This window comes from Pogonomyrmex barbatus, unplaced genomic scaffold, assembly GCF_055798465.1.
Source record: "Pogonomyrmex barbatus isolate J1 unplaced genomic scaffold, ASM5579846v1 scaffold6, whole genome shotgun sequence".
Taxonomy (NCBI): Eukaryota; Metazoa; Arthropoda; class Insecta; order Hymenoptera; family Formicidae; genus Pogonomyrmex; species Pogonomyrmex barbatus.
Window position 1 is genome coordinate 11,158,316 of NW_028297160.1, and position 14,450 is coordinate 11,172,765.

The 14,450-nt window shown below is 37.3% G+C and overlaps 1 protein-coding gene across 1 annotated transcript; it reads right to left on the reverse strand.

Annotated features, from left to right (window-relative positions):
- Nucleotides 1–649: 649 nt before the first annotated feature.
- Sin3A (SIN3 transcription regulator family member A) lies at nt 650–14,431 on the reverse strand. The gene is made up of 16 exons (XM_089082818.1): nt 13,390–14,431; nt 12,366–13,038; nt 10,907–11,187; nt 10,360–10,824; nt 10,073–10,225; nt 9,583–9,914; nt 9,203–9,437; nt 8,863–9,114; nt 7,919–8,314; nt 7,375–7,826; nt 6,727–7,201; nt 6,392–6,638; nt 5,931–6,296; nt 5,678–5,847; nt 5,400–5,594; nt 650–5,011 (listed from the first exon to the last, which is right to left on the reverse strand). Exons 3-16 carry the CDS (start codon nt 11,165–11,167, stop codon nt 4,727–4,729), a joined length of 4,284 nt encoding a protein of 1,427 aa, XP_088938944.1. The 5' UTR covers nt 11,168–11,187; nt 12,366–13,038; nt 13,390–14,431; the 3' UTR covers nt 650–4,726.
- Between the last annotated feature and the right edge of the window lie 19 nt (nt 14,432–14,450).

Consider the following 14,450-nt stretch of genomic DNA (forward strand, 5'->3'; position numbering starts at 1 on the left):
TAAATCTTGATTAATCAATAGTTCGCAAACTGATGGAGATTACTCATGGAATTACGCGTGCGTGTGCATGCGTGCGAGTGCGCGCGCGCGCGCGCGTGCGTGTATGAGTAGCGCGCGCAAGAGTGAGCTTCCGTTCCATTTTGAGAAATAAATTATATTACGGCTCGTAATAATTATGTTTGTATATGTTGAATATAATAATTTCAAGGACACGTAAACGAGATGCATACAAATATTTTATTTTTTGATTCTGTAATTGCATTTCGAATGTAGTGTAAATTAATTTGTAAAAAAGAAATACAGGAAATTATACACGTAATCGAAATTGTGCGACTCATGTCTTGTGAAATATATGTTTTGCTTATATATTATATAAAAAATACAAGATCATCATTAAAAAAAAGTGTCAGGATATGTTATCGTTGCTGACATTATATCTCACAATATCGTCACAAATTCTTTCAGAAAAAAATTATATGAAATAAGAATTGGGAAGAAAAAGAAAGATCGATGTAAAATATTCAGACTTGTAGACTGTGTATGAAGATTTTAAGAAACACGAGCGATAAATTATTCCGAGTCCAGAACGAATTGAAATAAAATTCTAAAAGTGTGAAACCTTTGGTGTGAAATGACAAATACTGCGGGATATTAATACTTCATACTGTCGCGTTTATCAAACATTATTACAGAATTGATGCAAAATTACAACTGACTTTCTATATACATCATCATAATAATACAGTACGTAGTATCCCTGCTTTACTGTCTATATATATGTACACGTAGCAAAGTATATTACGTATATACATGTGTTTGATGAAGGACGCAACAGTTAAAACACAGTTAAAAACACACTCAGCTTCACACCACAGAGTACAGAGTATCTTATCATATCTCGTTGATTCACTAAGTAAAACCAATGCACACTTGTTTCATACAGAGGCATAATGCATCGTACTGCAGCTGATATAGCTCTAACAGACTTTGGAGTCTTGAAACGTAGTGTGACACGTTGTGCCTTCGTATGGAGCAAATACGCATAATCCCTTCATGTATGTGAGCGATGTGGCTGTGAGATCAGTGAGATCTCTTGTGTAGAAAGCAGTATTGTATTGTTAAATTAATGAACAAATATATACAGTTTCGACGTGTCTCCGACATATCCACATTTTTGTATAAGATATCATATAAAAATTTTATGCATCGCTCGTTTCCTTCAATTCAACGATATCTAATCAATTATTTTCCAAAATTTCTTTAAAAACTAGTTAAAATCTTGATATATCTGCTCACGAAAAACAAATTAAATGATATTGATTTAATGATGACGAAGCGTGTAGTCGCGCGTTAGCTATTACAACGTCTAATAATGATGGCGTGGAAATAATGTGTTGAGGTAAGTCGATGATATATGAGTCTGGAAATATATGTATATGATGTATGTATATTCACGTCTTTCCAAAGGCTTCACTACTGCATTTCTGAGCACGATAGCGAGTGTTAGTCAAGTATGAAACTTAACCATCAATTATTTTAGTATTAACTATTTCGAGTTGTGTGTCCGCGTATCAAAATGTATATACAAATTTATGTTAGTTATTTATGTTAATTATTTACATTGTTTAAAATGTATCATCTTTTTACAGGAAAATTAGTGATTTATATATTCTTATCTAATATCTAATATCATAAAGAAATTAACACGAATTTATAAGAATTGACTAATGTCCAATGTTATAATTAATGCTCTACTTGTGTGTGTGTGTGTGTGTGTGTGTGTGTGTGTGTGTGTGTGTGAAAGATTTTATAAATATTTTTACTTATTAAATAAATAGAGATGCCTCTCTTTTAGACATATACACGTATATCTAAATAGGTACATGTTTCTGAGCCGGAATACATTTTTGTTATTTTACATATGTACACACACACACACACACACACACACACACACACACACACACACACACACACACACACACAACAAATAATTTTGATTTAAAAAATACAAATACAATATGTATGTGTGTGCGCGCGCGCGCGCACGCGCACAAGAAAAAATATATTGTTTGTTATTAAATAAAAATAACTAGAATTTATTTATTACACTTCAATTATTACTAACGTTCATCAATATGCGTGCCATAATGTGCATAATAAAAAATTACACATATTTTAAATAAAGCACAACAAAAAAAATTGTATAAATTATGCGTGAGTACGTATAAAAGATTGGCTGAAATTATTAAAGATATTTTCATAATATTCCGATAAATTTGTTTTTAATGTAACTTTCAGTATATATTATCATCTTGTAATATATAGTCTCATAGAATCGACAAGTTGTAACAAATTTGTATTTTTCTTCCTTAAAATAATGCAAAATATATTTTTTCATTAAAAAGACATAACTGTAATCACGAATCTGTATCTTTCTAGTTAATTTTGCGATAATTATTCATCGCTATAATTTGAAAGAATATGTGCGCATAAAGTAAATCTCATAGCTTTCTATTAGGGATAAAGCAGACGATATTGGAAAAAGAAAGTATCAACATTATTTACAATAAATAAAAACTATTTTAATTACAATTTTTATTTCTATACTTGACGTGTAAAAATGGATATTATTTCATAAGCCATTCCTAACAACGTGTCCTACTAACAGGAGTATTTACCGTTTTGATTCTTATTTTTCGCAAACTATAAAAAAATATACGATTTATGTAATGTGTGCATATATATGTACATATATTTATACACGTAGAAAGAGATGAAATATATATTAACAAATATCGAATATATATTAAATATTTGTTTCTAACAAAATTGTTCTCTCAAGAAACATGTAACTAGTCAGAAGTTACATGTTTAACGTTTCTAAAAAAAAGGCATCTAAATTTTGTTCATTTAGTTATTAGTTTACATTTGTTATGGCACTGTTAAAATGATTTTATAAAATTTATGCCAGCCCTTCTTAATTTTCTTATATATTTTTTCATCAGTATTTTACAACAATTGGTCATCATTATGTTGCCTCACAACTATACTTGTCCTTCACTTCTTCACTACTCGTCCTTAAATGATTGTATTAACAATGAACGAAACAAATGTGGTACAGTATATACAGTACATACATCACATGAAATTTTCCTCATTCGTTCCATTAAGTCACGTTAACATTACTACATCAAGTCAAGTTAAGTATTACTATTGTATTGTAGATATGCAGGGTTTCACGTTTTAACATAGGGTGAAGCAACATTTACTACTTTTTCAACGTGACGAAACATGATTTAATATGACGAGTGAACAAGAAAAGATGTAGAATATTGTGATTTGCGCAAAACTTTTTTCTTTCCTCTCTAAATTTTAGAAAGATTCATAAATATCACATTTACAAACGTTACAAATAATATAAAATTATTTTATTAGATATTAAAATAATAGATATATTGTGCGATTTTAAGGTTAATATTAATATTTGCATTTTCTTTTGTCACATGAAAAAGAAGATAAAATAAAAATATAAAATTAAAAACAAAATAAAGATAAAAATTGTGCCAAAAGCTAACAATAAAGAAAACTCATTAATAATTTAATATTTTATGCCATATGATTAAAAAAAGATTCTTTTATTAACATTACTTTTTCACTTTTTTGATAAATTTGTATCTCAAATATTTTATTTATAATATAAAATTAAATGAAAAATAAATTATATATGAAAGAAACGCACGCACGCACGCACGCACGCACGCACGCACGCACGCACATCACATCACATATATTATATAATATATATAATGTGTAATACATATATTGTGTGTGCTGTGTATATAATATATGTGTGTGTGTGTGTGTGTGTAATTTGTACACACACACGCGCGCGCACACATATTACGCACGCACGCGCGCGCGCGCGCGCGCACACACACACACACACACAACGCATACACATACACACATACTAATATGTCTATTAATAATAATAATAGTGTTTGCTATATTTTGCATGTCATAAATAAAACACTTGAATAAAGAGTAATATTTGCAATTAGAAAAAGAGATGCGCTGTAATAATACGTCAGAAAATTTCATGTAATTTGTAGCACCACACAAATAATTATGGTCGGAGGAACGGTTTAATATGTTACTTGCAAGACTCAAGTAAAATATAATAGTATGTAAATTCTTTTGCGCTATTTTATACATGTATAAAAAAAAATATTAGACCATTGTATAAATGTACAGAAATTTGATGATTGACAACAACACTGATGATATATGGGATTGACGGATTAATATATTTTAGTGGTACGCATAAAGCGTGTATAATCCATCATATGCATCCATATAATTGTTTATTCTCGTAGATTAATTTCAACTGATATACTCGTATGCGTTTGCGCGCGCACGCGCGTGTGTATGTGTATGCGCGCGCGCGCGCGCGCGTGTTGCGTGCGTGTACACAGGCGCGTTTCTACTACAACGAAATTTGTTATAAAAAGATCATTCCCCCCACTAATTTAATTTATTAGTTCACAAATAAGTTCTACTTTTGGTAGAAGAAAGTTCCATCGAACCTTCAACTTTTACTCTTTGGGGCACTATCGTTGTACGTCAAATAAAAACGATAAAGCGTACAACATTTTATAATCACAGCTGTCAATTACGCGAATGAACGTTAAGTGGACAATGATTATGAAAAGGTATTTGGATCCTATACCTTCTTGCTAAAGTCAGTGTTCTTGCGTTTTCTGCCCCTTCCCCCCCTTGCTGCCTGGTCGCTACTCACAGGATGATTGGTAGGCTGCTCGTTCTCTGTTAAGGCAGGAGTGTCTTTTGGACTAGTCTGATCAGCTGGTGCAGAAAATCTCTCAACGTATGTCGACCATTTTTCAGAAACTGTGACACCTTCCCTTTCTCTCTCTCTACAGCCGCCATCCACCGTTTCGTCGCCTTCTGTATCTAACAACTCCATCGTCATTTTACAGTCCTTTTTATACTGAAATAAAAAGCGGAGTTTAAAAGCTTGCAATCAGTGTTTAGTTAGAATAAAAGCGTTTAGTAAAATATGTCATTATCGATGATTATATAAAATATATTAGTTTCACTTACGACACGGTGTATCGCGCGTGTATAATTGCGATATACGCGGTGTTTTTAAAAGATTTTCTAAACTTTTACGCATTCTTATTTTCGTGCTTATTCCCTGAAAGATTAGTAAAGTACTCTGATCGAGTACTTTACTTATGAACACCGTGTATATCGAGGAAGTAAAAGTATGTCTTGATGTGCATCGATTAGCGTGTTAATGACGGATATTAATACCAAGGATAAAATCGAAATCGATACGCAAATTGACGAAGCTAACATTTTAAATGATTACTCACTATGTATATTTTGAAACAGTTTTCGTCTGCCATTGCCTTTTCCGCCTTGCGTTGATACGATAATTCAGCGCTTAATCTCATGTACGCTGTGGCGCATAATCCACCAGCTCCGTTATTTTCTTTAGATTGACGTTGCTCCTTTTGAAATAAATCCATGCATTGTTGACAAACGGAATCCGAGACTAAATGCTGCAACTGTCAGAGAAACACACGTGATTTTACACATACTTGCTATTTCTCTTACGATATCCGAAAAATAATCTAACGCATTTACTTACTTGCCTAACAGCATAATTAACGACTTTGTCAAGAGTGAAGGCAATATAGGCATGTATACCAAACATTTCTCGCAGCGTGTCTTCATATGCCGTGCTTTCCATATTTCCGTCGAGCACATTTTTGACCATATCCAGAAAAGCAGGATAATAATCTTCAATTTCAATTTCACCTACGTATCAAGCGTATCGACAATGAGTGTGATAGCGAATCGACAAGGCAATTGATCTTGCGCATAACAAAGGAATTACTTACTTTTCGGTTTTAATCTTAAAGCGACTGCTGTACTTTCTTTGCGTTGCTGTTTATATTTGGACTCCTCTTCAGCGAGAGCAACCGCTCTATCATACATTTTTGTTAATCTCTCACAAAGTATATGATGTAACCTCAGGAAGAGATACCAATTATTACTGCCCATGAAAAGTGTATATGCTTCTTCAGGATCGCTTGAGAGAGCATGCAAGGGCACTTTGACGTCGGTTTCGCTTTTGCTGGTGATGGAAGACGTATTTGGCGATGCAGGAGCCTTACTCCTGTTAGCTTGCAAACCGCTCAACGACGAGGTAGTCGTCGTAGATTGAGAATTATTGCACGTTGCCATGTTCACATCTTCCTTCTCATCTGTAGGGGAACAAAAGCAAAGGATATGTGATTTACATCGTATATTATCATTGCTAATCATCATGACGTAACAATATTATGAAGTAGGTATTTACCATCTTCATCTCTTTCGTCATCGCTAAGTTCTTGTCGTGGATGGAAAAAGAGATCAGGTATAAAATGTTTTAATAAAAGTTTTATCCGTTGTTTATCTTCTTTATGAACAGCGGTTTGCCGTTTGACATGATGGATCAAAAGGTTAGCGGCATCATCTAACACAGACTTGTCTTTGTATGGCAGAACGAGATGTGGACCGCTATTTCCCTGACCGTCACCGTTAGCATCATCACCTTGTTCGTGTCTCTGTACAAGCCGTTGATATGTTGAACACAAAACCAGGAAGGAGCAAGAGACGAAGGCTAAACTTAAAATTAAAAATATGTATACTAACCTCGTCGTACAACGTTTCGATCTCGTTGAATAAACTTTTAGACCTCAACGCCTTTACATCGTTCTGTTTGAAATTAATTCCCTGATGATCCAAAGATTTCAAGTAGTATTTTTCGTTCTGTTCCCTCCAGATTTTGTTAAATCCTTTCTGTGCTTCCCGCCATTCCTCTTCCTTAGTCTTTAATCGACGTAGTACTACAGGCACGGCTACCGCAGGATTTCTTTTCAGACCTTCTATAATATCGGCAGACTTATCGCCGTATATTCTTTTTATCGCTCGTTGATGAATCGTTGGGGAAGAACCGCCCAAACATTCATCGAGCTTAAATTTCTGTATCTCCTCCTGACTCATCCTATTCATTTTTTTATGAACTCCCTCGAGCACTCTAATCGTTGATGCATTAGTTTCTATTACCACATCTAACTCGAAACGCTCATCTTCGCACCGATATATCGATTCTTCATATTGCGTTTTTCTAAACCAATCAATATCCATGTATTTCATGTAACGACAATTGACAACGATATTTCATTTTTTTGCGAGGAAGTGAGAGCGAGAGAACGAAAGAGAAAAAAAAGAACGAGAGAGAGAGAGAGAGAGAGAGAGAGAATATATTCAAAAGGGACATAAGTAGAAATATTCAGTTACCTTGATGTTACAAATGTGCTGTCCTCTGACCAAGTTGGAAACGAAACCCAAGTATCATTGAGAACTTCCTTACACAATTGTGTTCTGCCACTACATTTTGGTTGAATGTATGATTTTGGCAATGCGCAATATGACGCCCCTAATCGCTTGCATGCCGTATAATCAATTTCTATCGCCAAGTCACCTTGTGGTCGTTCTTGATGGCTACGTACAACGCTATTTGGAAATGTCTCCACTCCTATGGCATTTCCTGCATTTGTCATCGTAGTACTGGACGAGTCGGACAAGTAGCCGAGAAAGTCTTTAAACCAACGTAGTAACTCGGGAAAACGTCCGAGAAATGGTGTCACCACCTGAACAAGCTCTGATTTCGATAGTATTTCTTGATTAAAAAGCACGAGGCATCGAAGAAAGTTTTCGTAGACTTCTTGCGATCTGAGAGCTTTTCGAACCTACGCATGAGAAATACGCATTTATTTAAAGAAATTTGCTCGCAAGAAGTATCGAGCTTGAAATTAGACAACCAATGATATTTGACGCTCACCTTGTCAAAGAAAGCATAATCGTTTAGAGTGCCATATTTGCCGGCTTCTGCAATAGTAATATCACGCGTTGAAGCTACTTTATGCTTTTTCGAAGGAGGTGGTCCATGTTGTATATGAGAATTTCCAGCTGTTGCTGAAGTCGAGAATGATGGACTCCTCTTCAATTGACCCGTGCTATGTCCACATTTTTGACCGCTATTTATGTCTCTTATGTTTGACCTATCTCGCTCCCGTTCTCGTTCTCTATGATCTCTATTATCGCGTTCCAATCCAGCTGTACTGCTAGCTTCCCGAAGATCTCTCGACATAGTCCCAGAATTATTGTACGGTGTTTTAAGTCCGGTTGGTTTCTTAACGATCGCCGTATGATCATTGACCGATGTCGTCTTATTAGTCTGAAATGTGACAAACTCATAGAAATCAGAACTGATTACATTTCGTACGATAAAAAAATATCTTTTTCAAGAAAAAAAGAGAATAAGAATAATAATAATAATAATAATAATAATAATAATAATAATAATAATAATAATAAAAAGAAAAGAAAAGAAAAGGAGAAGAGAAGAAAATACCATCGTATTCTTTGCGAGCAAAGAATAAAAACGAAAAATTACGACGGTATTTTCTTCTCTTCTCTTCTCTCATGTACAAATATTCAATTGAGGATCGAAAGAACGTAGCAACGGATATGATAATCTAAAATGCGATTATACAACCAATCTAATAGGAAAGGCGCGTACATATTATTTTCTATTTGTGCTCCTCTTTTTGCACCCATTTCTATTATCATATATATTTGTTTGTTATAAACGTATTCGTTCGAAAACTACATTGTGCTACTTTAGGACAGTTCTGTTGATGCACAGATTGCATTCAGATTCTCCTTGTAAAATTCTATTTCAATGAAATTACTATTCTATTTTACTTTAAATAAGCGACTTACCAACGAACTTTGTTGATTAGTAGCATCTGGCAAAAATTGTCCAAATTCAGCAAGCAAATCTTCTTGATTTTCAAATAATTTAGCAACTTGACTATAAACTTCCGCCTCTGTCAAATGTTTTGTTCCACCCGTCGCACTGGAACTCGTACCTCCCATATGGCCAGACTCCTTTAAATTCCGCTGTTCTTTCTGATACGTATGCAATATTTCCAAAAATCGTTTATATTTATCTGGCTGACCTTGGAATCGATTCTAAAAATAATGTAACATGCTTTATTGTTTTTTCTCGTTTTTACTGCCTTCTATTCGTCTAATCTCTCCTTTCTTACTAATTTCCTACCTTAATTTTATTGACATAGTTTATCGCATGATTGAATTCAACTGGCTGACTTTGCTGCGTCTGTCCACCAGTCGACACTCCATCCGCTTGACTTAAAGCTTGACTGACAGCTTGCGCTTGTGCAGTACTAACATGTGAATTATTGTACACTGGTACGGGCGGTGGAGAAGGTGCATGAACAGTTAAGCTATTGGTTGTAATACTGTTTGCCATAGTATGGTGTATATTACCAGTTCTAAAAAAACAATTGAAATGCAGTTACAAATATATATATATATATATATATATTTGTAGGTGTGTGTATGTGTATGTGTTATTCTTGTAACAATTGTATTGTTACAATTTGTAATCTAATTATATAGTTATAATAAAATGCTTACCCTTGCATTATCTGTAAAACGGGAGGTGCTTTCGCAGGCTGTGTGGGTGGGCTAGCCACAGGAGGTGAACCAACATTCACTGTACAATGATGTTGCGATAACGTGGCGGTATGTGTTGCCGTCGGACTAGGCATACTGACGGATACTTGGAAGGCATATCCTTGTTCATTTGCTTGTACTTCTATCTTGTAGCCTGGTGGGAGAAATGTGTTGAAACCAACGATGAGTTCGGGATGTCCTTTGAAAAGATGACTCACTCGGGTTATAACTCCTGGGGTATCTATACTTTGAGATTTAAATTCCTTCATGATATCTAAGAAGTCATTGTACACCTGTAAATATAAAGATTCACGTTACACGATAAACAATATCAAGCGTTTCTTCTTTATTTATTCACTAATTTATGATTTATTCATACTGCAATTTTGTATATTAATAATCTTGTATGTTTTAATAATATTGTACTTTTGTACTTTTCTCTTACTCTCACCTGTGGTTGATCACTAAATTTATATTTTACTTGATCCAGATATGACAATGCATCTTCCACTTTTAATCTTTGGAATTGTTGAGATCCACTTCCTCCTCCCAGATTAGTGCCGGGCAGAGTAGAGGCCAGTGGTGTTACATTACCAGAGTGTACCTACAGTAATAATCGTTCTTATTTTTAAATTTGTTAAAACTCCTAGCGTAATAAATTTATTAGTGTATAAATTTATTCTATACTGTGTGTTTGTGTAAAATCCCTCTCATAAAGAAAAAGTAAATAATACAAACCTTATGTCGAATCGTGGATTGCTGTTGCGTATGAACCTGATTTTGCGATCCTGATGTAGGTTGTTGAGAAGTCATGGTATGACTATTGCCACTACTTATTCCACTATGCAAACCACCACTACCACCACCTCCACCACCACTACCACCACTGCCACCGCCGCTGCCGCCACCGCTGCCACTGCCGCTGCCGCCGCCGCCACCGCCACCGCTACCGCTACCGCTACCGCCACCGCCACCGCCACCGCCACTACCACTGCCACCGCCACCGCCACCGCCACCGCCACCGCCACTACCACTACCACTACTACTACTACTACTACTACTATTACTACTACCACCACCACCACCACCACCACCACCACCACTACCACCACCACCACCACCACTACCACCGCCTCCAGCAGCAGTGCTTATGTTGCTGCCGCTACATGTGGAGCTGAGTCCTCCTGCTGAGCCACTTGCCTGCTACATACATATAACATTTCTAAGGTAATACAATATTATCTATTTATTATTATTATCATCATCATTGCATTTTGTAATTTACCTTGATGGGAGATGGTGCTGCAGTTGGTACAACAATCGCTCCGGTGTATTGTTGTTGAGTCTGAACTGTACCAAACTGTATACTTCCTGGCATTTCTTTTGAAGTAACAGATCGAACTGCTTGACCAGGTACAACAACACCTATTCCACCGTGGTAATCTAAACTACCACCTCCACCACCTCCTAGAGCACTTCCCGCACTCACCGACGAGTGCTTTACTGGTGGTGATGCTATGTCGTCCAGTCCACGAACACGTTTCATCGCAAATCACATTGAAGATGCTAAAATGAGAATTTAAAAATAAATTTATTATTTTTTTTCTCTATTTTATGATACCATTTACAAATCTCTATCTAGAATATTATATTTTTGGTAAAGTATGCTTAGGCACTATTTGTCATAAGAATTTGGCATACGCGCGCGCGCGCGTGTGTGTGTGTGTGTGTGTGTGTAAAAAAAGAAATTAGAAAATTATTTTAAGTATAAAAATAGTATTGTAAAATATGTCAAGATTGATAAAATAATAAGTTATATTAGAAAAATATATCACGTGTAATAGCTTGTTATCAACTTGTATCATTCATCAAATTAAATAAAACGTTTAAAATTAATTATTATTTTAACAAGAGGTTATTTTAAATTCACCCATTTATTTTGAATTATAAATAAATCTGATGAACGTGATAGTTCTGAAGTATCTTGTACACATGAATAGTAATAGCACCAATTTCAAGTATACTTGTGTTCATATAAATATAGGTATAGCTTGTTCGTTACATATTCCTTACTAGTTAGCAATTTTCAAAGTAGATGCTCTATATATATATATATATATATATATATATATATATAGTAAATCCGTGCACACGGGAGATTACAGAATGTACCAAGTTTTAGTACAAAAGTGAAAGAAAATTTAACGTTTAAAACTGCGTCAAGTTAGGTTATATACAAGATCTTAATATTTTTTAAAATCGAAAGAAATTTTGCTCCATAATTTTATCGAATAACTTCACATTTGTTTGGAATTAATCTAGCGAGCATATGTAAAAGTAGATTTTTATCATAGCGATGGATATTCACTGACATAGACGACAATATTTTGTGATGAAACGGGAACGAGTTTATCGCGTTTCAAAGCGACGCGTGAGTCTCGGGACACACGCGTAAAAATAAGTTATAAACTCGTGCTAGCTACGAGAGTGAGTGCGAGTGTGTGCGAGTGCGTGTGCTCGCGCGCGCGAGCGAGTGAGTGAGTGAGTGAGCGAGAGATCCGACCGAACTTCATTGCAGAGTTCTCGACGTGGTGTTGCGCCTACGTGGAAAAAAATCACATCGAATACACAACGAAACGGGGAAACGACGTACAGATAAATGTTCCGGACACTGTGGTCGTGGTCGGACACGAATATCTCGTCCCGTTCTTACTTTCATGGACATGTTCTTTCTCCATACGTACCAATTTCCATCTGAAAAAAGATCCGTGTTTCTATTTCCACATAGATTTTGTCGTAGAAGTGCGACAAGGAATACACAAGTGATGATGGTGACGTCGAGATTGAGATATGTCTCTTGGTTGTGCCGCGCGTCGTGCACTGGCGTCACCGATTCTCCTCTAGCTCCCCCAAAACTTTCGATCGCGTCGGCGGCCGGGTTGGATTCCTGCTGCGTATGCACGCGCGAAACTTGCGCCGGTACAGTCAACCCGCGTTCTACCGTCTCCGAACTTGCGTCGTTCTACGCCGCAAAATCAGTCGTGTACGCGAAAAACAAGGTTTGTCAATGTAACACGTTTCCAAACACACTAGCCGGTCCCTTGTACGTTACGCAATATTCTACGTAAATACATAATGCATTCCCGGAGCAGGCTTCGCGACAAGTAATGTACGTCCGCGCCGCATGCGGTCACTTCCTCCGCGAAGCGCCACCGCCACCGCTGCTGCTGCTGCTCCCGCTCCTGCTCCCGCTCCCGCCGCTGCCACCTCCGCCGCCGCCACCGTCGCCGTCGTTGCCGTTGCCGCCACTATCGCCAGAGGCACTTTTGATTCGTACCTCCGGTGCGTACTCGTATCACCAGTTTCTTCCCTCGCTTCGTGATCGAATCTCTTGACGATGTCGAATAGATCCTTACACTACAAAGTTCTTTTTTTCTCCCTATCTCTTTTTTTTTCTTCCCTTTCTCTTTCCCCGTCTCCACTTCATGCACTCACTCTCTCACTCTTTCTCTGTTCCTCTTCCGTTTATGTCCGCGCGCTCCCTCTATTCACACGTACGCATCACACACACACACACACACACACACACACACACACACACACACCAGAGAGAGAGAGAGAGAGAGAGAGAGAGAGAGAGAGAGAGAGAGAGAGAGAGAGAGAGAGAGAGAGAGCTTTTTCCTTCTTCCTCTCTCTTCCCGCTCTCTTATTTTCTCACTCTCTTTCTCCTTGTACACTTAAATCTTTCTCTTTTTCTCTCTTTCTTACAATTCCTTCGTGTTCCCGCCTCTCTTCCTTTCTTTCTCACTTTTTCGTTCGATTCGTTGTTTTTTGACGACCAAAAAATCGACAAAGCCTTAACGGGCCGGTCGGTCCGGTTACCCGTAGGAATTCACTGTATTCTCGCTTCCACGAATACGCGCGCGTGAGATTACTTCTCAGCAACGACGAAATCTCGTCGTATGGGTAAACAAACGCGAGATAATGTACATGTTTCGGGTAAGCGAGAGGCACGCGTTACATCGAACTCGTCGGATTCACCGCACTTTTTCACAAGACGCGTACGTAAAAACCACCGAAATGCGGCACTCACACTTCCTCAATGGTACAAGGCAAACTATTGGATTTTGTGATGGCAAACAAGGAACCGACTGGTCGCGTAGCGGGACGGGACACGATAGTGGGGGGGAAGATACTGCGCAGGAGCGTATAGCGCGACCAGCAGCGTCTCTGTTACCAACCACTCGGGTGCTGCTACCGGCTGGCATCTTCCATTCCGTCATTTACCATCATCCGTGGCGCGAACGACACTGACTCCGGCTTTCGAGTTCTCGGACAAGTCTCCGAGTTTTTTGCCATCAGAAACGACTGATTGGATACGAAGGGAGCATCTCCGCGCGCGCACCCTCCCCCCCCACCATCACACACACATCATCACACAAAATACGCGCGACAGATATTGAGATTGGAGCGTGCATCCACATTCGACAGACGCGGTCAACTTTAACCTCTGCGAATCGTTTGAGCTCGCGACTTTTCAGCACGGTATTCCGATTTCCATCGGTGTATTTTAAAATCGTAATATGACGTATCGTAAATATGACGCGTGCTGCAACACTTGTCACGATCGTGTATGTGCGTGCATGAGCTTGTCATAACAATGTGCGTGGTCGCAGTCGCGATCGCCAACTGGGTTTTTCGAAAGAAAAAGAGAAAAAAAAATTGATCCTAAAAAACGAAGGAAAAAATATCGTGACTAAAGCAAAGAGGCAAACAATTGTGCCAATGTCATAGTATATCATTATTATATGTATTCATATATGCACACA

Coding starts and splice junctions, on each gene's coding strand:
- Sin3A (XM_089082818.1), bottom strand. CDS start 11,167: ATGAAACGTGTTCGTGGACTGGACGACATAGCATCACCACCAGTAAAG. Junction 10,226..10,359: donor AATCCACGATTCGACATAAG/GTTTGTATTATT, acceptor TTATTACTGTAG/GTACACTCTGGTAATGTAAC. Junction 9,115..9,202: donor ACTATGTCAATAAAATTAAG/GTAGGAAATTAG, acceptor CATTATTTTTAG/AATCGATTCCAAGGTCAGCC.